Raw genomic sequence first — 25,368 nt, forward strand, 5'->3', positions numbered from 1 at the left:
GGAGACAATACACATCTCTTTAACCTGTGCTTAACCCCCTCTCCACTCACATTGTCTGTACCTTTAAGACTTGATTATCTGTAAAGATTTGCATTCCAACCATTATTTTGTAAATTGAGTTTGTCTTTATACGCCCTGTTTGTGAACAGAACTCCCACTCACCCGACGAAGGAGCAGCGCTCCGAAAGCTAGTGGCGTTTGCTACCAAGTAAACCCTTTGGACTTTAACCTGGTGTTGTGAAACTTCCTACTGTGTTTACCCCAGTCCAACACCGGCATCTCCACATCATATGACAAGCACAGATATTCAAAAAAAAGTCTGTTTTTGCACAATATTTTATTTTCTTTGTCCCATTCCAACTTCTCATCAAAAGTGAGTCAATGGTTTGGAATTAAACCCACAATCTTCACACCTTCAATAAACTAAAGCAACAGCGGAAACCGCTGAAAATCTGAATGCAGTTGGAGGGAGGGGAAGGGCAATGTTTCAGCTTTAACATTCCTACAAAACAGCTCCAATAGACATTCAAATTGGTTAGTTAGGTACAAATTTGGCAAAATGTTATTCTAATAAAGTTATAAGATGCTTTGAGTTAAAACAGTTTGGAAGATTCATGCAGGAAATGAATGGGTTTAAGAAAGAAAAGCGTGCTTGAAGTTCGTGCTCTGCATTACTACTGTCCCCTTAGTCCAGTATGGCAGCATTATCATTTTTCAACATTCACTTGTTTTTTCCAAGAAACCACCTCTTGTCAACCACAGAAACTGCTCATCTCTCTCACACACATACATTCACTCAAGGCAGCTTCTTACTATGTACAGTAAACTAGTTGGGTAAAACAACAGAAGTTTTTTTGCAACATTTCTTCAATGGTCTGTTAATGAATATTGTTCAACTTGATAAAAGTGTGAGTTAAAAACAATCATTTCTAAGATAATGATTTATAGCTTGTTTTGTTCATGTCAGATTCTTCAGCCACATAAAATCTCAATCACAAAATTGGGAACTAATTTAATACAGGATGTTTTACCTTGAAAGTGACCAACCTCTGATACAACAATCCAAGTCCTGTCTCTTTAGATACTCCTATCATTTATACAGACTACTTCCACTCTATGTGCTTCTCAGTTAGATATATACACCCTCTAGCCAGAGAATTTAAATTCTAAATTACACAACACTTGAAAATTCCACTTTTTGTAAAATAACTGTTTCATTTTCTACTCTTTCTTTAATAAGATCTTCCAGAGCAGAAATTCTACAGATATAATTAAAAAAAGTTACTTTAAATTCTACAAGTAATTATTTACCCCAATACAATCTTACAGTTCATTTCTGTACAGTTCATACAGTTCTCCACAGTGGAGTAAGACTTTTGAAGAGTGCATAATGATGATATTGTCCCATGAATAATCTTTCATGATCTGATGCATGAAAAAACAAGTCCTAGCAGCACCTGTGATCAACTCCTTAAGAGTGAATTCAGAAAGCTCAATCCGTGTGCATCTGGTCAGTAACATCCAGATTACCACTCAACAGCTGCTGTTCTTGAACTCCCCGTTCTCCGTTATTGACAGTTTGGTGGGGTTGGTGGGAGAGATCCCATTCCGGGTTTGCATGCTGTAACGTTCCTTGACCTGCGTTAAAGCATTCATCAGCCGAGAGTTGGCAGAGTCCAAAGAGATGATTCGTTTTTCCTAGAAGGAAAGCAAAGTGAGTCAGGTATAGGATGCTGAGGGACAAGGATAAATTTCTCTTGACAATGGTGTGCATGGATGGCTTTAATAGTATGAAATAAAAAAAGATAGCCAAACCATTGTTTGTGATTATCAGCAGGGCGAAGACACAACGCACTGAGGGAGGAGGGGGAAGCGGCCAAAGCTGGAGTCTAACAGAAGGCCTGAAAAAATCCTCTGGTCCAACTCAATCCCAACTGTGGGCTATTGCAATGGATCAGGGGCTCTTTTTTGCATTTTTTTTCCAGCAGAAGCACAGCAGACTCCAGCAGGAACACACAATCTAAATGTATTTTACTAACTCACCAACAGAAAACTCATGTCAAACAATCTTCCTTCATAAAATGCTAGCTTTGTAAAACTTCCAGAGATAGAAAAGATGTTTTCTCACACTCCAAGTTCATGTGGTTGCATTAACGCTGCATTTTATTTGCACAGCAGGAAATTGGAACACAATATTTTTGCTATTAGGAAAAACTGGTTGAGGTTGCAGCTTTTCAAATGCACTCCTGACATGGGGAGGGTGTAAAAGTGATGCTAATTTCGGAGAAAGGACACCTACTTGGTGATGAGAAGGATGAAACAACAGTTATCAATGACCAAAGGAGATTCTATTTCTCACAAGTGGACAGGATCCCTCCACGTCTAATGAAATGCTGTTGGTTCTGTATTCCTTTGTATGATGTGTTCAGTTTTCTAGTATTAGACTGTTCATAGTTGGATCAGAAAACACCACCTTCCAAGCACATCCAACGCAGTATTGAAATACTTTTGCAAAGGATAGATTTTCAAAAGCTGTTAAGTTCACTGAAAAAGTCCTCAAAAATATGCATTTGACAGAAAATGAACTTTTATTTTAACTTAAATTTTCATTATTCATCTCCATAGCATGCAGTCGGTGTTGGCAGGTTATGTCACTGCAGGGAACATCATAGCCAACAAGAACCAATAGATGGCACTGGATAGTTTTTAAGAACAGGAAATCTGTCTGATTTTACTATTCCCAAACTAACAGTTCTGAGACAGAGTATACTGCATTTACTGTCAACCTGGCTGAGATCAGCTGACTCAGCACAAGCTTGAAGTTAAACCTAAAGACATCCAGTGATAAGCCTTTGCAAGAATGATAACTCAGTAGGGCTGTTATAAATTAGAATATCACCAATTTCATACAGAGGAAACTAAATGCAGACAGAAGTTAACGCAATTGCAAACAATTTGAATCTTAAATTTGATGGTCTACCAAATTCATGCAGAGTTTTAATTTTTCCCCACAAAAGTAGTGGGATACCCTGATTGGCAGAGTAGACTAGTGTATCGTATGTTGTGGGACTGAGCTTTATAGGCCAAGACAGTCCTGGGTTTGATGCTCTATGATGAATTATCACTATTCATCTATTGCCCCTATTTCTCATGGCTATCCAGGAGCTCAACTGGAAAGTATTTGTGTGCATTTCAATAGAAGACAGAATTTGACTTGCGTCGAATCCTCTGAAGAACACTGCCACCCAATGAACTCCACCTATATGACAAATGGCCACATGGTTAAAGGAGTTGCCAGAACCCAGGGATTGCCATTGCAACACAAGCCACTGCTTTCCGAAAACAGAGAGATCAAGAGGAAACTGGTAGGAGTGAAAGGAGAGTTCTTTTCAAATTTGTTGTGGGTTTAACAGTGCCTGAAGATCTTCACTTTCAGTAATATAGCTGTGCAGAATGGTGTTATGATTGGTGCTTGTAATCTAACTAGCCACTCATACAATGTTGCTTAATTTTGCACTTCTGCAATATTTTGTTCATTGTTTATTTAAAACAAATGATGTTGATGTTTGCCGTGGGGTAAAAAGAAAATTACGCAGTTACAACGTGCAACAACAAGCCCGCACAATGCTAGCTAGAGAAAGGGGGAGGGACCAGTGGCTTTTTCTCATCTCTATGAACTGCTTTGCTAGAAAACAGAATCTTACTTGCCTGTTATGCTCATCCCATCCTCACAATTGACCTGTAACCAATACAGTGAACATGTCACGGGCAATATTCGGCAACCTTAGCTACTTTCTGAAGAGACAGTGTTTCTTTTGTGATAAATACAAAATTGAGGGAAAAAGCACATCTTCATGCAATATTACATAAATGGCTACCAAGAAAAATGGTGGCCGAAGGTCATGTCATTGTAGCTATCATATATTCTAAATATTAAAACAGGATGGATGTGCGAGTATATTAATGTTGACTATGTGACCTCTCAGCCAGAGCCGCTGGAGGCTCACCTAAAGAGCTGTGCCAGTTCTCTCTCAGCTGGGCCACTAAAGGAAAGGATTGTTGAGGATTGGGGATGGGAGAAAAGGAGGAAGAGAAGTGGAGAAGAGATTAGAGGGAGGAGAAGACAGAAATCTGTGAGAGAATGAAACGAGAAATCAAGAAACAAATAGGATCAAAATTATAGATAAAGAAAACAAAGGGGGTAATCCAGAGAAGTATATGTAAATCGGTTTTAAAAAGGGGAGAAATAAGCTGTAGACTCAATTACTCTTGGATGACCACTGAACATGGAAATTTCCACAGCCCAGAGCAGCTGTGACAATGACTAAAATTTTCTTCGCCTGCTCATCCCATGTGTCTCATCATTGCAGTCAACAGTTGATTGATATTTTGTACACAATTCTGAAATTTTCAGAGATTGATCGACTATCTAATATCTGTCATTAGTTAATATGCACTGTGAACTGTTAATAAAATAATTTTGTAAAAAAACATCCAATATAACTTGGCATTTTCCCCATTTGACTATTTTTCTGCAGTCCAGTTGAGGTTCCTGGGCTGCAGATTTTTGTTGTTCTTGTCACAATCATAAGAAATTAAGGTAGTTGTTAAAAAAATTAACAGAGTTCAATAATAGGAAAATGAAGTCCAAGCTCCTAAAATGAAGGTGAAGACACAAGCCTGAAACAACACTGGATGCTCATTAAAGAAATGAGACATTTATGAAACATAAAATTTGCTGTAGAATCATAGAATCTCTACACTACAGGAGGAGGCTATATGGCCCATTGAGTCTGCACCAACCACAATCCCACTTAGGCCCTATTCCCACAACCCCACACATTTACCCTGCTAATCCTCCTGACACTAAGAGTCAATTTATCATGGCCAATCAACTTAACCTGTACATCTTTGGACTGTAGGAGGAAACCAGGGCATCCAGAGGAAACCCTCGCAGACATGGCGAGAAAATGCAAACTCCACACAGACAGTGATCCAAGACAGAAATTGAACTTGGGTCCCTGGCACTGTGAGGCAGCAGTGCTAACCAATGTGCCACTGTGTCGCTATGATATAACAATTGAGAAAAAAGGTTTCAAAAGTTTTCTTCAAAATAAACTAAATCATATGATCTAAAAAGTGCATAAAACCTGGACTTCCACGACTGTAACTGGTCAACATGACTGCATAAGAGAGACCAGATTGACCGTGAATTTGTTTACTTTTTTGTTTTTCATTTCCTAGCTGGATGAGCCCTGAGAAATAAGAACATTTCTGGTTGCAGGAGTAGATAGGTGCATAGGTATCCGTAATGTTTGGTATCAGTTGCCAGGTTGCTTATTGGGATTGAAAATAAATCTTATTTCCTAAATTAGCCTTAGTTATTTTTGCTTTCTAGGGGAGGGGACATTCTTGTCTCTCTTGTTCTATGTTCTGTTAAATGTTTAAATCTATCATGTTGCTTACTTTTTAATATACAAGTTCTTTCTTTAATTTTGCACAGATTTATTTAACATTTGTATCTACTACAAAGGGGCACAGGTTTAGAGGGGGAGAGCTTAAGGGAGATATGTGGGGAAGTATTTCATGTAGAGAATGGTGGGTGCCAGGACTGTGCTGCCCAAGGAAGTGGAGGAAGCAGACATATTAGCAACATTTAAGAGACATCAGTTTGGATGGGTACCTGAATAGGGAGGGAATAGGGGGATATGGATGGAGTAAGGGCAGATTTTTTTTTAGTTTAGTTAGGGCATCATGATGAACACAAGCTTGGAGGGCCAAAGGGCCTGTTCCTGCGCTATACTTTCCTTGTTCTTCTCTCTCTTGCACTTCAAGAGATGACCAATAGGTGGCATTTATGCTTTTTAAACCACAGGATGTACACTATATCAATTTAATAATGAGTCCACTGGCATTGCACTGGAATATAATAAAACTGAAAGATGAAAATTTAGTTATTACATCTGGGTAAATATTAGGAGGACAGAAGCTTGTCCTCACCACATCCTCCATTATCTAGCCAACTCCATCCTTCTGTATGAGCCTGAAACCAAATAGTCCACAATCTTGGTATTATTCTCAAGATAAGCATTTTGGACAATGCTTTGTATGGGTCAGAAGAAGAATTTGTTTTGAACAGGGTTAAATATCTGCCAATGTCTGCTTGAGAGGAAAATCAAGCTTTAGAAGAATGTAAAAGGAAATGCTGTGGATGCTGGAATCTGAAATAAAAACACAATATCTTGGAAAAAGTTAGCAGATCTGGCAGCATCTGTGGAGAAAGAAATGGAGTTAGTGTTTCGATTCCACATGACTCTTCTTCAAAGTTAAGAGAGGGAGAAATGTGATGGATTATATACTGTATAAGAACAGGTGGAGCAACTGGAGCAGAGTAGGTCAGTGATAGCTGGGAACAAGGAGATTACAGCAAAGATGTGCAGCTCACAAGACAGAAGAAGCTTTAGTGGCAATGTGAAGTGATATAAAAGGTGCTGGTAGTGGCATAAAGGTAAGATATCAGAATGTGTTAATGGGAGAACAAAGGTTAGTGCTCAGTGAAAGCAAAACAGTTGGCCCAGTGGGGGAGGGAGAGGTTGCATTTGGACAAAAAATGTTTTGGATATTAAAAAAAGTCAAGATGAAGGAGAAAGGTAGAGTACTGAATTTCACTAGGGCATTGCAGCAGGCCAAGGGTGAACATCTGGGCATGAGAGCAAGATGTGGATTTGAAATGGCAAGCAACAGGAAGATTGTGGTCATGCTTGTGTACTAAGCAAAGGTGTTCTGCAAAGCAGTCACCTAGTCTGTGTTTAACCTCTTCAATGCAGAGGAGTCTGCATTGGGAACAGTAAATACAGTAGACCAAATTGAAGGAGATGTAAGTGAAATGAAGCTTTTCTTGAAAGGAGTGTTTTGGGCCTTGAGGAAGGACAAGGTAAAGGCATGCATTAAACCCAGCAGCAGTAATTTGCATTTATATTGCACCATTAAGTAAAAAATCCCATGACAATTCACAGCAGCCTTTTCAAACAAGTTCTAATATTGGGCCATTTAATATTAGGGCAGATAAAAGGTTGGGTTTTGAAGTTATCATAAGGGAAAACAAAAGAGGTAGAGAGGTGGAGATAGCATAGGGAGGAAGTTCTGAAGCTCAAGGCCGTGGAAATGGAAGGCACAGCTGCCAATAATGGAGTGATTAAAATTAGACATATGCAAAGGACAGAAGTGAAGAGTGCAGAGATCTCACAGATGTTACAGAAAAGATAGGACAGGCCAAAAGGAGGGAGTAGAAAATAAGGACCGGAACTTCAAAATCAAGATGTGATTCAATTGAGGACAATATAAACCACAAGCACTGAAATCATGGGTGAGTGGGGTTTGATGCGAGTTAGGACATGCATATTAGAGTTTTGAATGAGCTTAATTTGTGGAAGGTGGAAGATTGTTTTCAGACTGAGCTGAATTGTCGCTAAAACCTTCATCCATGTCTTTGTTACATCAAACCTTGAGTACTCCACTGCTCTCCTGGCTGACTTCTCATCTTCCATCCTCCATAAACTTCAGCTGATCCAAAACTCTGCTACCCATACGCCTTTAATTTTTGAATTTTTTTTTCACATCCCTTCATGGCCTCACCCCATTGTTATCACTGGAATCTCCCACAACTCAGATGTTTGCACACTTCCAATTCTGGCTTTGCACATTCTTAACTTTTTTCCTCATTGGCATCTGAGGAAAGCTGTGCCTTCAGTTGCTGAGGCCCTAAGCTCTGGAATTTTCTCCTTAAACCTCTTTTTTCCCTCTCCTTTAACCTCTTTTTTCCCTCTCCTTTAAACACTCTTTAAAAACTCTTTGATCTGTCCTAATATATTCTGTTGTTATGTTTTGTTTGATAACATCCCTGAAAAGTATCTTGAGGGGTCTTACAGTGTTACAGGTGCTATACAGTTGTAAGCTGTTCTTGTTGGGTTTGATGCTTATGGATATTTTAAAATACTGCTTTTTCATGTTAGCAGAAATTGGAAGATAGTTACCTTGCCCTAATCCAATTTCCCTCCTCTTCTAACTCATACAAAGTATCTTGCTGCAATCTAGTGGCTCACTAAAATGGATATTTGTTTTGGGGGGACATTACGTCTAACTGAGGCTGATTCTGCTTGCTTCTGATACTTCTGATACTTTAAAAAATTATTTCACGGGAAGTGAGTGTCATCAGCATTCGTTTTTAATCCAAATTGCCCTTGAGAAAGTGACAATGAGCTGCCTTCTTGAACCACTGTAATGTTTCTGGTGTAGGTACATCCATTGTGCTGTTGGGAAGGGAAATGCCACACATACTTCCCAGTAGAAGTCATTAAACACTGATCAATGCAGGGAACCCTGACTGACTTTTTCCCTCTCTGCCACAGGGCTATATGGCCAATTACTGCACGTCTGTTATCACCTACCACTTGATGGGCTTACTCAGATTAAACTTAGGCAGCATTCTGGGTACATATGGTCTAGGATGACTGCGGGCAACCAAGATTTTAGTTTCTTGTGGTCAGTGGTTCTGCTGACTTCACAACAGAAGCCTTGGCAGCTTCAGAGTTGACACAATCTGATCACAGACTTGCTAATGGTTCTCAGTTCGTCACAACATTCTACTTTTCTTCTCCTCATCGGTAACTTTTCTTTTTTGACCTCCAGCAGCCTCTGATCACCAACACGTCCCAAAAATTATTCATCATTGGTTTTCTGGAGCATTAATTTTAACTTCTCTGTGGATTGCCTTCATCCCCAACAACTGATAAAAACACATTTTGTGGAAAATGTACAAAAGAGAGACTGCCTTCAATCAAAAGTTGCAAAATCTTTCTTTCTAATTTGATAATCCAATCAAAATGAAATAAGGAAGTTGAAATCTAACAAATCAGAAAGCTGAGTTTTGACACACACTCACCTGGGCTTCAATAATCTTCTGTTTGGCATCAATCACTGCTTGCATTTCTGAATGGTCTTTTTTCAGCTCTTCTTCCACTGCCATCAATCTGTAAACCAGAGAAGAGGAGTAGAGTAAGAGTACACAAATCCCAGAAGTAAGTTTTACACCACAGAAAGTGGTTGCTACTTACACAGGGTATGTTTCACCAGTGGTGATGACAGTATTGCTTTCAGTTCAAATTGGAATTGATTTATTATTTACCCCCAAGTTCCTTCAGAAATCCAGGTAATCCAGGTCAGTGTCTGAACACTGTCCAGTGTGTCTGGGGTCAACTACTTGCTCTAATTCTTCTTTCTTATTGAAGTTGTGTACCTCCACAGGCAGTACAGCCTCTCCCAAGTGAGTGTGTGTGGGTGTACAGTGAGGTCAGATGATTGACTGAACCCAATTCTGCAGAGAAAGCACCTGAATGGTCCCACCTCAATGCGAACACGTTAATGGTACATCAATTCCACAGAACTTTTATAGCAATTACTACAGTCTGCGCATTTAAAAGATCCGTCAGTGTGAACTTGCTGGTGTGTCTGCAGGTTATAGCTAAAATTGGGAACTCAATTTCAACAACAGGAGTTGCTTCCCCAACAAATGTCACCTCCTACCTTCAATCACACTTGGAATTAACACAGATATAAATCAGGCCCATGCAAGGAATTGCTGTCATGCTGGTCCTAATCCAATCACAAGGCAGTCTAAAGACAGCAAATAGAAACTAGAAGTATCTCTCTCCCTGCAAGAATTGTTTGACATGCTCCTCACTTTTCTAATTACTGTGCATTAAGGTATAAAATTCTATTGGCAAATTTCCAAATTTTAGAATGAAGCTGTCACATGCTCCTTTTTCTCTGAAAACAGAAACACAACATTCTTGCACCAAACCAAAATGCTTTGACGACCTTTCATTCAACAATAGCCGACAAAGTGGCAAACCAAGAAATTATGCTAAAAACGTAAAGGTTGAATTGGTTATGTTATGATCAGCAGTCAGAACTGACAATGTGTCAACAATAATTTACATTTATATAGTGCCTTCAACAGTAAAATGACAAGTCACACCATATAAAGAAACATCGAAAAAAGGAACACCAAACTCAGAGGGCTTTAGGATGACCTGGGACCAAAAAGACCAATAGATTAAGATAAACTAATTTAGAGTAAATAGAGAACAGAAGTAGTACAAACACCCGGAGTTACAAAAGCACAGTTTGCATAGAAACACATACAACCACTGTTAGAGAACTTTATTTTAGAAAAAACATATTGTATTCTGAATTAAAGGCATTCCTTGGCTAATGACACTCAAGGGCATGATGGGAAACAGCTGAGCAAGAAGAACCACATTCCCTGAGAACGATAAAGCTACTGAGAACTATCTTACCAGCTTTAGAAAATACTAGCTTCCCAAACAGTACAATGAGTGGAATAATTCATTTTTCCTGATAAGGGGTTGTTAAAGTTGAACTTTACAGACTTGCGTGTTGAGGTTGCTAGGTGATAGTGGGCAAGAACTTCCGGACTTTACGGACCTACGTATTCTCATGCTGCCAGAGAGTAGAATGTTATTGGCTGAGGTAAATGATTCATACTAAAATGATTAGCTCACTCTGGCCAGGATGAGCAAAGTAGGCAGGTAAAATGATTTTTGAAATTGTACAATTGTGATACTGATAGCAATGCAATTTAGAATAATTTGGGCTGCCCCAAAATGTTCTCCTATACACATGGACCAGGCCTGGGCAAGTAAAATACGTCTTCAACCAGAATTACTGTCTCCGTGAATTCTTTGTATTTGTACAGCTGTAATTAATAAATTACAGCTCTACAATGAAAGTCAGCATAATATATGTAGGTCTCTGAAAGGCTCCTACAACAAGTCGAAAGGAAAGATTAGGAAAGATAACAAAAAGCTGGGTATGAAGTAAAGTATTAAAGGAGAAGGCACTTGGGGAAAAACTCTACAGTTAGTGAGTCTAAGAGGCAGAAGACAGTCATGATGGCATAGTGGTTAGCACTGCTACCTCACAGCACCAGGGATCCGGGTTCAATTCCGGCCTCAGGTTACTGTCTGCGTGGAGTCTGCACATTCTCCCCATGTCTATGTGGGTTTCCTCCAGTGCACTGGTTTCCCCTCACACTCCAAAGATGTGTGGATTAGGTGGATTGGCTATTGTAAATTCCCCCTTAGTGTCAGTGGGAACCAGCAGGGTAAATGTGTGGGGTTATCAGGATAGGGCTTGGGTGGGATTGTGGTTGGTGCCGACTCAATGGGCCAGATGGTCTCCTTCTGCACTATAGGGATTCTATGATTTTATGAGACCAACGGAGTGATGGTGATGGTGCAGTGATATTGCCTCTGGACTAGAAATCCAAAATAATGCTCTGGGGGACCTGGGTTCAAATTCAACCATGGCAGATGGTGCAACTAGAATTCAATAAAAATCTGGACTTAAAAGTCTAATGAAACCATTGTTGTAAAAACCCATCTGGTTCACAAGTGGAAACCAATTATCTGTCTGATCTACATGACACTCCAAATTGCCCATAAAGCCATCCAGTTTCAAGGGCATTTAAGGATGGAAAATAAATGCTAGCCCAGCCAGTGACACCCACATCCCACGAATGAATTAAAACACATGCTGATGGAGGGGAAGGGTACTGTTACTAAGTCATAGAGATTTACAGCAAGAAAAAGGCCCTTCAGCCCACTGTGTGTGTTGTGGTCAAAGGCAAACCACTTAACTATTCTAATCTCATTTTGCAGCATTTAGCCCATTGCCTTGTGTATGTCTTGGCATAGCAAGTGCACATCTACATACTTCTTAAATGTCATTAGGGTCTCTGCCTTCACCATCCTTTCAGGCAGTGAGTTCCAGATCCCCATCATTCTTTGGGTGAAAAGGTTTTTTCTCACATCTCTTCTAAACTTCCTGCCCTTACCTTAAATCTACCCCCTAGACACTGATCCCACCACCAAGGGGAGAAGTTTCTTCCTATCTAACTCTATCCATGGCCTTCAATTTTTTACATCTCAATCCACAATCTCCTCTGCTCCAAGGTAAGCAACGCCTGTCTATCCAATTTATTTTCATAGCTAAAACTTTCTAGTCCAGGCAACATCCTGGTAAATGTCCTCTGCATGCTTTCCAATGTATCACATCCCTCCTATAATGTAGATTCCAGAACTGCACACAATAATCTAGCTATGGCCTAATCAATGTTTTATATAGTTACAGCATAACCTCCTTGCTCTTAAACTCTATGCCTCAGCTAATAAATACCTTATATCTTCTTAACCACATTATCCACCTGCCCTGCTCACTTAAGGGACCTGTGTACAAGCATACAAATGTCCTGATCCCAGTGCTTCCCAGGGTCCTGCCTTTCATCATCATGTATTCCCTTGCCTTGTTTGTCCTGCCCAATTGCATCACCTCATTATAATCCAGGTTGAATTTCATTTGCCATTGATCAGTCCATCTATGCCCTCCTGCAATTTAAAGCTATCCTCCTCATTATTTAGCTCCTCATTAATTTTTGTATCATCTGCAAATTTACATGCTAGTCTACATCATTTATATAAACCGTAATCAGCACTGATTCCTGTAGGACCCCACTGGACACAGTTTTCCAGTCAGAAAAACACAGTTCAAGCATTACACTCTGCCTCCTGCCACTCAGCCAATTCTGGATCCTGTGGGCTCTTAGTTAGTCAGACATGACCTCCCCTTAACAAACCATGCTGACTGCTCTTGATTAATCTCTGCCTCTCCAAGTGCGGATTAATTCTGTTTCTCAGAATTGCTTCCAATAATTTCCCCACCATTGAGGTTAGACTGACTGGCCTGTCGTTTCCTGGTTTATGCCTTCCTTCTTTCTTGAATAATGGTACTACATTGGCTGTCCTCTGGCACCTCTCCTGTGGCCATAGAGGAATTGAAAATTGTCAGCAACCCTGGCATTTCCTCCCTTGCTTCACTCAACAGTCTGGGATACATTTCATTCGGCCCTGGAGATGTATTTACTTTTAAGCCTGCCAGACTAGTCATAACCTTCTCTCTGCTTACATTAATTTGTTTAATTGTTGAGCTGAAAGGATATGAGGGGGCATGAAGGAATAAGAACTTTAAGTTTGAGACTTTAGGATGTCAGTATAGGTTAGCAAGGATGATGGTGATAGGGGATTTTTCCTAAACTGCCATAGATGGTGAAGAAATATAACTTAGTACTTGGCTTTTGTGGTAATCCTTGAGTAGAACGGAGAAGACAAAATATTGAAAGAGAGATGGCAAATATAATGCAAGAGGTGAAAATTGATAACCAGATTGTCCTGGAAAAGCTGGTTATGTTTATGGTGAATATTACACACACATCATAAAATCATAGAAACCCTACATTGCAGAGAGAGGCCATTTGGCCCATTGAGTCTGCACCGACCACAATCTCACTCAGGCCCCATCCCCATATCCTTACATATTTACCCGCTAACTGCTCTAACCTACACATCTCAGGACACTAAGGAGCAATTTTAGCATGGCCAATCAACCTAATCTGCACATCTTTGGATGTGAAGTCCTAAAGATGTGTGGGTTAAAACTCGCCAGAACTATATAAAACATTGGTTAGGCCATTGCTACATTATAAATATGCATATATATGTATATTGTATATATCTGGGCCTGGTGGCTTGCACCTCAGCTTGTTAAAGGAAGTGGGGGTGGTGAAAGTACAGACTACTTCAAAAATCTTCCTAAGATACAAAGGAAGTGCTAGAGGTTTGGAGAGTGGCAAATATGACACCCTGATTCAAGGAAGATGCAAGGACATTCCTAGCAACCAGGGGTCAGTTAGTTTAACAATAATTAGGAGGAGATAATTCCACAGGGCACTTGGAGAGATTTGAGTTATTTAAGCAGAGTTAGCACAAAGTTGAAAAGACAGCCATCTAATTGAATCTTTTGACGCAATAAATGAGAAGGTTATGAAGGAAATGCAATGTATTTTATCCAAATGGAAAATGTTTCCAAAGTACCACATAAAAAGTCGGTTAACAAAATTGAGGCTCATGGAAAGCAGGGTCACTGTCAGCCTGGAGTCAAAAATTGGCTTAAGGTCAGAAATGGTAAATGATTGCTTTCAGACTGAAGGATGATAGAGAGTGGTGTTCTTTACGAGTCAGTGCTAGGACCTCTGCTTTTTTGATATGGGTAAAGGAATATGAAGTACAATTTCACAATTTGCTGATATACCAATCTTGGGAGTATGACAAATAATAAGAATGATATCAATCAACTGCAAGCTCACAGAATGAACAGACAAGTGGCAGAAGGAATTTTATACTGAGAAGTGTGAAGTGGTACACTTTGAACAAAAGGCTAAGGAGAGGCAAATATACTTTATAGCCCAGTACTAAACATTTGTACTAAACTAGACTGTTATGGCTAGTTCTGCTCAACAGATTTTAGGAAGGATGTGAAGGTCCTTGATAGGGTTTGGAATGGTTTTAGAGGTGAGGGAATGAGGTTGGTTAGTTTGGAGAAGCTGGAGTTGTTCTCCTTAAAACAAATGAAGGGAGATTTGATAAATGCATACAAAATTAAGAAAGGTTTAGACTAAGTAAAAAAGAAAAGTTGTCCCCAGTAGCTGATGGTACAGGGCTAAAGGACATGATTTAAGACTTTGGGCAAGAATGCAGGGGGAATGTGATGAAGAACCCTTTCATACCGCAAGTTATAAACTGCCTGGATCTCACTATCTGAGAGGATGGGGAAAGTGGAAATAATCTAAAAGGAAATTGGACAAACACCGGTGAAAAATAAACTTGCAAGGATACAGGGATAGAGTGGGAGAGTGGGACTGACTGGACTGCTGGCAGAGACACAAATGTGCCAAAGGCCATCTTTGATGCTGTAATAACAATGACCAGTACCAGTAAATTAGCAGCTAAGTGTGTGTGTCAGGAATGCATCTCTTGAAATGAGTCAGGAAATTTGATGTGATCTGAATATTAATGTCCTCAATTTTGAGGGTTTGGTTACTGTTCATCATCTTAGATATTTTTATTGTTATTATGTACTTATTTGAATATGGCAACAATATTGTGACACAAGTCAAATACAAGACTTTTGATTTGACACACCAAGATATATTAAACTTATTGCTCAGGGCCTAGAGATCTAAATTTTTTGAAAATGTTTTCTTAATGAATTGGATGAAGACTTGCTCCGACAACTTGTAGTATTACTGACCTGCTGATGATCGTTTTCATCTGGCTGTCCTTCTCCTCCTGCTGCCTCCGCAGCCTGTCCTCACTGTCTTCCAGCCTGGACTTGTACTCAAGCAAGAGCTTCTGCATCTGTTGCTCCTGGGCAAGCAAGCGGCGCTCATACTCTTCCAGTCTCCTACTTGATACCTTCAGCCGATCCTTCAGCTTCGCAATCTCCTGCTCATACTGTCAGAGAAATCAGTGAAAACCATCTCAATACAAGACACCAAAGAAAAGTTCTATCCCATTTATCCAAATCAAACAGCACCAATCTCAAGATAATACAATTATTCCACAAAAAGTTTCCAACAGTTCAGAGAATTTTATATAATTGCCAGGTGTCAGGGGATATTGCATAGGGAAAATCAAAGTGAAAGAGAAAACAAATTGGAGTCCTTAGCTTGCTCACTGTGTGGTGCATGAAGGTGGCTGTTTAATTTTACAATCCATCTCTGGAGAATTCTCTTCCCTCAATTCTATTTCTCAAGTTGAAAGCAAGATGGGAAGCTCACCATGAGATATTGTTCGTGCAAAACCACATTCTAAAATTAGTGGACAACACATGTGAACGTCATTGTCAACTGGTTGGCTGAATTAAGCTAACTTCATAGCACAAGGTCCTAAACATGATTTTTTATTAAGTAAAACGGGTGTTGACATTATTGCCAGTATCCTGAGGAATGATTTTGTTTTTATTCATTAAGGAATGTTAATGTTGCTAAGAAAGCCAGCATTTGTTGCCCATTCCCAATTGCTTTGGAAGTGAGCCACCTTCTTGATCCACTGCAACCCATGAGGTATAGGCATACTCACAATGCTGTTATACTATAGGAAGGGAGTCCCAAGTTTTTGACCCAATAATAGTGAAGGTGATACAGTTTCAAGTCAGTACGGTACATGGCTTGGAGGAGAACTTGGTGTTTCCATGTGCTCAATGTGGCACTTAGGTGTACATTCTATGAAAATAAACTTGTTTCTCAGAAAATAAATAATTCTATTTTAGATCAATGTTGTTCAAAAATAATGGAATGTTTAATTGCTTTAAATGTGCCATGGTTCTTTTTGAACAAGTTCTGATGAAGGGTGGGCAGCATGGTGGCACAGTGGTTAGCAGTGCTGCCTCACAGCTCCAGGCACCTGGGTTCAATTCTGGCCTTGGGTGACCGATTGTGTGGAGTTTGCGCATTCTCCCTGTGTCTGTGTGGGTTTCCTCCGGGTACTCTGGTTTCCTCCCACAGTCAAATGATACGCAGGTTAAGTTGATTGGCCATGCTAAATTGCATTTTGGTGTCCAAAGATATATAGACTGGGGGGGAATTAGTGGGATAAATACATGGGGTTACGGGGATAGGACCTGAGTAAGATACTCTGTCAGAGAGTTGGTGCAGATCAGATGGACCAAACAGTCTCCTTCTGCGCTATAGGATTCTATGAAGGGTTAAAATCCTGAAACACTATCTTCTTTTCCATTTTAAACATCAAACAGCTGCCTGAGCTGCTGCATGTTTCCAACATGTCCTTATTTTTTCTTCAGATTCCAGCATATGCAGTATTTTATTTTTTATTTACTTGTTTTAAATTCTGCTAGAGCAGTGGAGTCAAAAGAATGACCTTCATTCAGAACTAAGCTGACGTAGTAAGCGTGGGACATTCTAGTCCATTCTGGAGTACGTTCCCAATACTGTTTGTAACTGTATACGATATATTATTCTGATGTGCAACCTGCACACTTCATGATGACGTTATTCACTCCGTACCTCTGAATTCATGCCCATCAGAATCACACTTTACGCTATCAAGCTCATTGAGCAGCTGCAAGTTCCTTCGCCATCCCAAGCACCACTGCTCACTTCTGCCACGCCCACTGTTGCAAGTGAAAACTGCCATTCACTGTTGGCCAGAATTCCTGATATTCTGCTCAGAGGATGCAGCTGCATTCAAATGCTTGGAGCAACATCAAAGGGATTCAGATGAATGTCAATAGTATCTATGTTCAGGCTGGATCTGAACCCTGGTCATAATTTTGGCATTTTTGCTAAAGCAAAGCTTAATTAAATACTCTGCTGATACTCTTGAATTAACTGTATGATTGAGTCACAGCTTTCACTTCAAAAGCCTTTCCTATGTTTATCTGAACATCTCCATCTGATTTGGGTGCTACAGAATAAACAACATACCCAGTGGCACTGACACATTTTGAATCAATATGTAAATGGAAAGTGACTTCAACAATCTGAAACACAATCAAGGCTCTTGGGCAAACTTGGTCTTCAACCACTTTATGTTCTTTTCTTGCAAAAATAAAACATTGAAATATCCTGTGATTTTTATCTTGCAAGAAATGTTTCCTACTCAGCAAAGAGCCCACCATCTCACTGCAGAACTTATTACTCTATTTCTCCGTTCACTCAATCTGCCCTAGACAGTTGTTGGTTAAAGTAACCGTTTAATTGTACCCACAGTTCTGACTGTGGGTACAATACAAAAGTGCAGTATCTTCACACAGATTAAAAATCCACTGCAGCAGTCTGTGACCAACCAGTGCATCCCATAGATTCTGCAGAAGATATAATGTCATATAAATGTCAGTCTTTTTTTATTGGCGGCATGTGAAAGAGAAAATCACTACAGCAACTAATCAGAATGGTCATCACAGTTTTAGGAACCAATGGAGATGTGACATTTTTATGTAGCCAACTTGTTGCAATTTTTTTCCACTAGCGATTTCAAGACGATATAAACAATGAATATGACATTTTCATGCTGTGTTCACTTGAACAATGAAAAAAATAAAACAATACAAATTCAGATGTTTTCCATCCAAACCGGAAGTGCAGTTGGAAGCAGCGTTATGATCTGTCCAACATTGTGAAGGATCAGTGCTCACAGGTCTATGACTGGCGATGGATTGTCATGAATATGCCAGCAGGTTCAAAGCCACCAGCATTTCAAAATGTATTTCACAGCATGTGAGTCTCAGTAGTGACAGAAACAGCAGTGTGGACAGACCAGAAAAATACATTGTTCTGCTAAGAGGAGGCACTTTAGGTAGACAATTGCACCATCCAGGGAAGGCTTACATATGTTAATCTTTTAGAACTACAGAAACTGAGGGTACAGACAGACAATACAGAGAAAGAATCGTCAAAGGGAGATAATAATATAATTAGCAACTGGATTATACTAAGAACATAAGAACATAAGAAATAGGAGCAGGAGTAGGCCATCCAGCCCTTCAAGCCTGCCCCGCCATTCAATAAGATCATGGCTGATCTGTCGCTGCTCAGTTCCACTTTCCCGCCCTCTCCCCATAACCCTTAATCCCCTCTCTTATCAAAAACCCATCAACCCGCGTCTTAAAAATATTTAGCGAGGCAGCCTCCACCACTTCAACGGGCAGAGAATTCCAGAGATTCACCACCCTTTGAGTGAAGAAGTTCCTCCTCAACTCCGTTCTAAACCGCCCCCCTTTATCTTGAGGCTGTGCCCCCTAGTCCTACTGTCTTTTTTGAGCGGGAAGAGTCTCTCCACCTCTATCCTATCCATCCCATTCATCGTCTTATACGTCTCAATGAGATCTCCCCTCATTCTTCTAAACTCTAACGAGTACAAGCCCAGTTTATTCAGCCTCTCCTCATAGCTCAACCCCCTCAACTCCGGTATCAGCCTAGTAAACCTCCTCTGCACTCCCTCCAAGGCCAAAATATCTTTGCGCAGGTGCGGCGCCCAAAAATGCACACAGTACTCCAGTTGTGGCCTCACCAATGCCCTATACAGCTGCAGCAAGACCTCCCTACTTTTATATTCAATCCCCCTCGCTATGAAGGCCAGCATCCCATTCGCCTTCCTGACCACCTGTTGCACCTGCAAGCTGGGTTTTTGCGACTCATGCACAAGGACACCGCGGTCCCTCTGCATCGTCGCCTGCTGCAGTTTTTCGCCATGTAAGTAATAGTCCTTCCTACCATTCTTCCTACCAAAGTGGACCACCTCACACTTGCCAACATTAAATTCCATTTGCCATTTCCTGGCCCATTCGCCCAGCCTATCTAGATCCTTCTGCAGACTCTCCACACCCTCCGCACAATTTGCCGTTCCCCCAATCTTGGTGTCATCAGCAAATTTCGACACTCTACACTCGGTTCCCTCCTCCAGATCATCTATATAAATGGTAAAAAGCTGAGGCCCCAGCACTGACCCCTGGGGCACTCCACTAGGCACCATCCGCCAATCCGAATAGCACCCGTTGACCCCCACTCTGGAAGCAAGAGGTAGATTCCACTTAGCAGTCTGAGGAACAGGTTTATCATCTAATGGTCTGTAAGCTGGTTCTAACTAGCAGACCAGAAGCAAGAGTGCAGAAAGCTTTGTGGAAACATTAAAATTACATCTTCACTGAACCAAGAAAACATGTCCTCCAGAATAACTCCTTAACTGTATACAGTGTGGTAACTATAAAAGGACCTTTACTTATAGCTCTATTAATTGGGTGTGCTTTAGGAAACAGGGATTCCTTAAAAGGTTCAGATCTCAATAAATGTACTTCAAATGAAAAAGGGTAATTTCTACTTAAATGCTGTGGGTGTGTTTAGTAGTTGTACAGAACTGTCTTAGATCAATATAGCACTATTTGTGTGTTTATGTGTTTTCTTTATTGTAATAAATAGGCTTTACTGAGTGTAATACTACAACTGGGCTGGTTACTGTTCTCACTGGGTCTCGCATGTGGTTCTTCACATCATTCCTGTGAACAAAACTATACACCACCTCTATGACTCAATGATGAACTGGTATACCAGACTGGGATAACCCGATAGATAACATCAGCCCGGCTTGCGATAGATGCGGTTTAAATCACAATGATATTTTAGTGCAGCCCTGTGTAATTAATATTGACTTAAAAGAAGTTTATTTGCTAGTGTCACAAGTAGGCTTACGTTAATGCTGCAATGAAGATACTGTGAAAATTTCCTAGTTGCCATGGTCTGGAGAATTTAGCTTGGCCAATGCACCTAACCAGCCTATGTGGGAGGAAACAGGAGCACCCAGAGAAAACACATGCAGACACAGGGAGAACGTGCAGATTCCTCACAGACAGTGATCCAGGCTGGGAATCAAACCTGGGTGCCTGTGCCACATTTATTACTAAACTTCAATGATAAACAATGTGCAGATCTTGGCCATTACAAGTGACCTACTTTTTAACCTTCTTTACTGTACTGTTTACTTCCCGTAGCCCCAGTTTCAAAATGTTCACTTCAGCCCTCTAATTGGGAGAGAAGGAAGCATTTTTTTTTACCTACCCTTTCTGCATGTTTATTCTCCTCACGGATTTGATCTGTTTCATCATCTTCCAAGTACTGTCCATTGTTCAGAACCCAAGCAGCTGTTCTCTCAACTGGTGACATGGTAGCAGTCTCCACTGGTGACTGGACCTGCAGAGTCAGGTAACTAACGTAAGTTTTTATACCTTGCCGGAAAATTGCCACCACAGTTAACAGGAGCAAGCATTGGAGTGAGTGCTGTTTCTCTCTGCTAGTCTGTACAAAGGGTTCACACCAATTCCAGATAAAGTAAATAATACTGTGTCATGAATGCCAGAGATCTGTGATGGCCAGCATGCAAATTACAAGGGCAACTGCAGTAGAATATTACTGTGGGAACTGCGAAAGGTAAATAGATGCTCATCTCTCTAAAACATGGGGAAAATTGCTGACGAATGCAATGTAATATTCAAATTACAAATCTGGTGTGCTGGGCATTATATTGACTGATATATTCACTCAAAATATATGAATCTTTTGTGTGTGTTGGTGGGGGGGAGGGGAGGTGGATGGGTAGGTTTTGATCATCCAGGTATAGGAAGGATTAAACTTTCTCTACACTTTCAAATCAAGTACGGGGGGTGGGGGGCAAATGAAAAATTGAACCCCCCCTTAACTACAACTTCATGTTCAAATAAGTACCCCTATAGTACCAGTGTGACTTTTCCACTTTCCTGTGTATGAGTCAAATTCACAAATTCAGCATCAAGTTGTGGAAATTTGAGGGTCATGTTTTAACTGTGTAATGTTAATTTGTGTGCTTAAGTTATTTGAAAAAAAAATTATAAAGGTGTTACTTAAGTTCTATGTTTTTGAGGTCTTTCTCATCTTTTTCACAATAAAAAGATGATCACTGAGAAACTTGATTCGGGGATCCAGCCAGCTCAGCAAGAACATCAGCTGTGGTTGTAACACATGCAATTGCAAACACAAATTTAGACATAAGCTGAGGGCAGTATCTGTCACTTGCTGTCAAAGAGCCTACTGGTACAATGAAACATGGTAGTTTGGAGGATACTTTTGAAGGCTACCAGCATTTGCAGAACTGCACCCAACTGAGGATGCCGCCAGCTTTAGACTGAAGAGAAACAGCAGTAAAAGGGTATGAAATGAACAGCCACCTTTTGGTGTGTTGTACAATTGCAGCACCATATGATGGCCTACAGAAGATTCCTCACCTGCTGTGACTGCTGCTGTCTATGTACTGCTCGGACTTTCGGCACAGGACTTTCTCCTTTTGAAGAGATTGATGGTTGCCGTGATCTGTTTTCAGTTGGTGGTGGCTCAGGTGATGTGGATGGTAATCCTGACATGCTACCTGTGCTTCTCTGTGATGTACTCAGCGGTAATGAATGAGGTGCTTTTACTCGGCTGCTGGGAGCTGACAGCTCTGTCCTGCGGAGCTGTGAATGCCCAATGCTATTCTGCCGAGGCAATGCCACTGGGAGGTTGCTCCTGTCAGGCATGGTGTTTCGTTTGGAGTAATCATCACTGTACGCACTTCGTTTGGCAAAGTCCTCAATGCTACTATTACTGGGGCCACTCAGTTTGCTGATCAGCTCCTCACTATTGGTGTGGCTTCGGGAGCTTGTGGAACTTAGGTTCTCAGAACTAGAGTCCATGCCAGCTTTACTGCTTCCTGCTGGTGGATTGTTCAGCTGGTAAACAGGATTTTGAAAAGACAGAGGTTGCAGGCTGCTCTGCTGGCTCAGAGCTGGATGTAGAGGCCTGCGGATCTGAGGAGCACTGTGTGCCCCACTCTGTACCTCTCGGAGTTGCTTGATGTTTGCTGTATGTGTAATGGAGGCCTGGCTGCCCGTGTGTCGTCCTGGAACATTGGGAAGAACTGGGACACTACTTGTTCCTTGAGTTACTACAGTGGTCTGTAGGTCCACTAGTGATACACTCCTGCCGTTATGTAGGATGGACTCCTCTTCATCCCTGTCAGAGTAAGTCACACTCTGTGTTGAGGCCGGTTGGCCTGGAAAGTGCTGCTTAGTGTGTAAAAATGCTTCAACATTCTCTTGAGTTGGAGACTGCAGTTTCTGCACATCACTGCAAATAAAAACAATTACTTTTTTGTGCACAACATTGATTAAAATCATCTATTACCCAATCACTTTTTATAAATACTTCCATTTCCCATTCCACCCCCCCCCCCCCACACCCACCCATAACTCACTTAGACCAGACATGGTTCGTTATTTCCTGGTCAAGGTAGCAAGTAATTGGCCCATTTCATAACTTTTGCAGTGTTCACAGTCAAGCAGGCAAGAGAGCTGCCTGGTCCCTCGTCTCTGCTATTCAAGGTCACTGGCCCCGAGAACAGGCTGACTGAGTTAGCTTGCCTATGGCAGAGCTGTCCAATAGAAATCATTGACAAGCTACAGATGGGGAGTCTGAAATACTATTTTAGCAGCATCGTCCTTAAATCCGACCACATAGAACAAAGTAAATGTACTTCACATATGTATATTAACATAAACATCTACCACATTCAGGAGCTGCAGAAAGAAAATCATTCAAAATGATCAAAAGCAAAACACACGAAAGACGGTGTATGTATCAACAAGCACACAAGAAAGCTAAAGTACACAGGCACACACCTTCCAAATGAGTATTGAGATCACATGTCCATAACATTTCTATTTGCAAATCAGGAATATAATGAACTACATCTGGATTCTCAATTTATCACCAGGGACTAATATATTGGGCAACAATACCCTATGGGGAAGCCCAAGTACGTCCCTATACTACACTCCAAGTGAGGAAATAATGTGTATATCTCTCTATGGCACTGATCATAAGTGATCCAAAACATTGTGTTGTTTGGCATTCATTCTTAAGACTTATGCACATCAATGCCACACAACCCCAGACCATCCCATTGCCCTCTCTCCAAGTAGAAGCAATTGTGGTTGAGAACAGAAGCAGTCAATCTGCTCTCATGCATTCATCACGGCTTTTTTGAATAAGCCACTGAGAAGTGATTTGCATTGGAATATGAATTAAAAATAGAAAATGCTGCAATCACACTAGACAGGAAACATTGTGAAGAGACAAATGTAGGATCAATAAACATTGATCAAAATTTGGGGAGAAATGATGACAGACCATCCTGGATCCCGTCAATGGATCACTGCACAGCAACTGCAGCAGTACAGAGAAACAGCTCAGAAAGTAGACGTAAGTAGTCATTAACATGTAGAAACAGAGCTCAATCTGATGAGGGAAATTTCTTAAAAAGGAAAACAAAATCTTGAATCTCTTGAAGAGAGAAAAAAAATTAACCTCAATGGAACTAAATCTAAATTGCTTCTGATGTTTTAGACCATGAATTTTTTCTCTGCCTCCTCCCAATGGAAGTTGGCACTGTCTGAAGGCTTGTCAAGATTTGGAAGCAGGCAGAATTCTTGAGTCTCCTTCAATTAGACTTTATGATCCAGAATTTTCTGTCAGTGGCAAAGTGGCAGCATTTTGACTGCTGACCTTGAAGAAAGATGCCCACAAAAGTCTGGTGATCACTGCAGCATGGATTCTCCCTTTCCCATGTCAGTTTAAATCTGCCACCAGCTCGTAGTGATCTCCAGGCATCCAGCAACAGTGATATGAACAAGCCAGGTAAGCAGCCAATCATACTGAAGTATTCTCTCAGGCAACAAACCAGGAAGTAAAATGCAACTATTATCCTTCACTTTTAATTAAATTTTACATAGAGCAAAATAAATGATAGGGTATACTCATGGATTTAAGATAGAAACTAAAAACCATATACAAACTAAAAAAAAATGAAATGTTTAGCATCGTGAAGAAATTTGACAGTCCATTTGATGAAATTAGTTTATCAGGAACAGTGAGGCAGTTCAGCAGTAATTACGAATCTACTTTGTCATTCAAAGCCCAATTATTCCTCATTCAGCCATATAAAACTTTCTCAAGACTAAAGGAATTAAAAGGAAAAATTCTCATTAGTTTAGTGATTTCTACTCCCATTTTGCAGATCATTTTATTTGTGGAAAAGTGTTGAATCACCTAGTGATTTCTGGACTTCCACATTTAACTGTGCATCTCCTATGTTCCTATCAGTTTCAGAACTGTTGACAGTTTCACCGTCATTACTACTGTTAAATTTGGGCAGTTGATTCATGAGCAAGAAAATAAGAGATTTTTCTGTTGACGAAAGGGAATCTCCACTCAACCTGCCACCATCAGTTATGGATGCCAATGGGGAAATTCTGACAGAAATGGCCCATTCCTACCTGTCACCGGGGTCCTCGAATATTCGCTGCAGTCCAGATGACACACTGCCACTCACATTTGGGGATGAACTGACGCGTTCCCCAAATCGTCGGACCTGCTGCTGAATTGGTGTGGGGCTAGTTAGTGATTTGGTGATATCGCTGAGGACGCGTGGTAGTGGGCCAAGCTTCGCTACTGTTGCCTGTAGAAATGAATTTTCACCCTGGTTGGACAATGCCATGGAAACATCCACATTTTATTGGGTGGAGGATGACGATTGATGTAAGCGAACCAGAATGCAGCAGTGCAGAACAACACAACCATGATGACCGTGGTGGAGAAGGATGCAAAAGTGGTACAGGAGTAGGGTGGGAATAAATGGAGAGAATGGGGTGGGAGAGAAAGGGGATATAAAATAAATTAGAAACAAAACTAAGTCACTTAATGTGGTTTCAAACTGTTCCACAACATTCAGATACAAAACCATGCAAAACAAATATCTAAATGTTTTTTCAAAACAAAACAATGAAACAGAAAGGTAGCATCCATCTGAAGGGAGG

At 40.6% G+C, this 25,368-nt stretch overlaps 1 protein-coding gene across 9 annotated transcripts in view; it reads right to left on the reverse strand.

The window, feature by feature from the left end:
* Positions 1-318: 318 nt before the first annotated feature.
* The window catches only part of rasal2 (RAS protein activator like 2), a 388,464-nt gene continuing 363,414 nt past the window's right edge, over positions 319-25,368 (reverse strand). For 6 of the 9 annotated variants that reach the window (XM_080195958.1, XM_080195957.1, XM_080195962.1 and 3 more), the window contains 7 exons: positions 24,829-25,031; positions 21,745-22,621; positions 20,546-20,677; positions 15,226-15,428; positions 8,942-9,029; positions 3,709-3,739; positions 319-1,698 (listed from right to left, as the gene is read on the reverse strand). In XM_080195958.1, coding sequence (XP_080052084.1) covers positions 1,493-1,698; positions 3,709-3,739; positions 8,942-9,029; positions 15,226-15,428; positions 20,546-20,677; positions 21,745-22,621; positions 24,829-25,031 — 1,740 coding nt within the window. In that variant the 3' untranslated portion in view covers positions 319-1,492. The remainder of the gene's footprint in view (positions 1,699-3,708; positions 3,740-8,941; positions 9,030-15,225; positions 15,429-20,545; positions 20,678-21,744; positions 22,622-24,828; positions 25,032-25,368) is intronic. The other 3 variants (XM_080195959.1, XM_080195961.1, XM_080195960.1) reach the window with 3 other exon arrangements.

This window comes from Carcharhinus amblyrhynchos, chromosome 9, assembly GCF_965287045.1.
Source record: "Carcharhinus amblyrhynchos chromosome 9, sCarAmb.v2.hapA, whole genome shotgun sequence".
Taxonomy (NCBI): domain Eukaryota; kingdom Metazoa; phylum Chordata; class Chondrichthyes; order Carcharhiniformes; family Carcharhinidae; genus Carcharhinus; species Carcharhinus amblyrhynchos.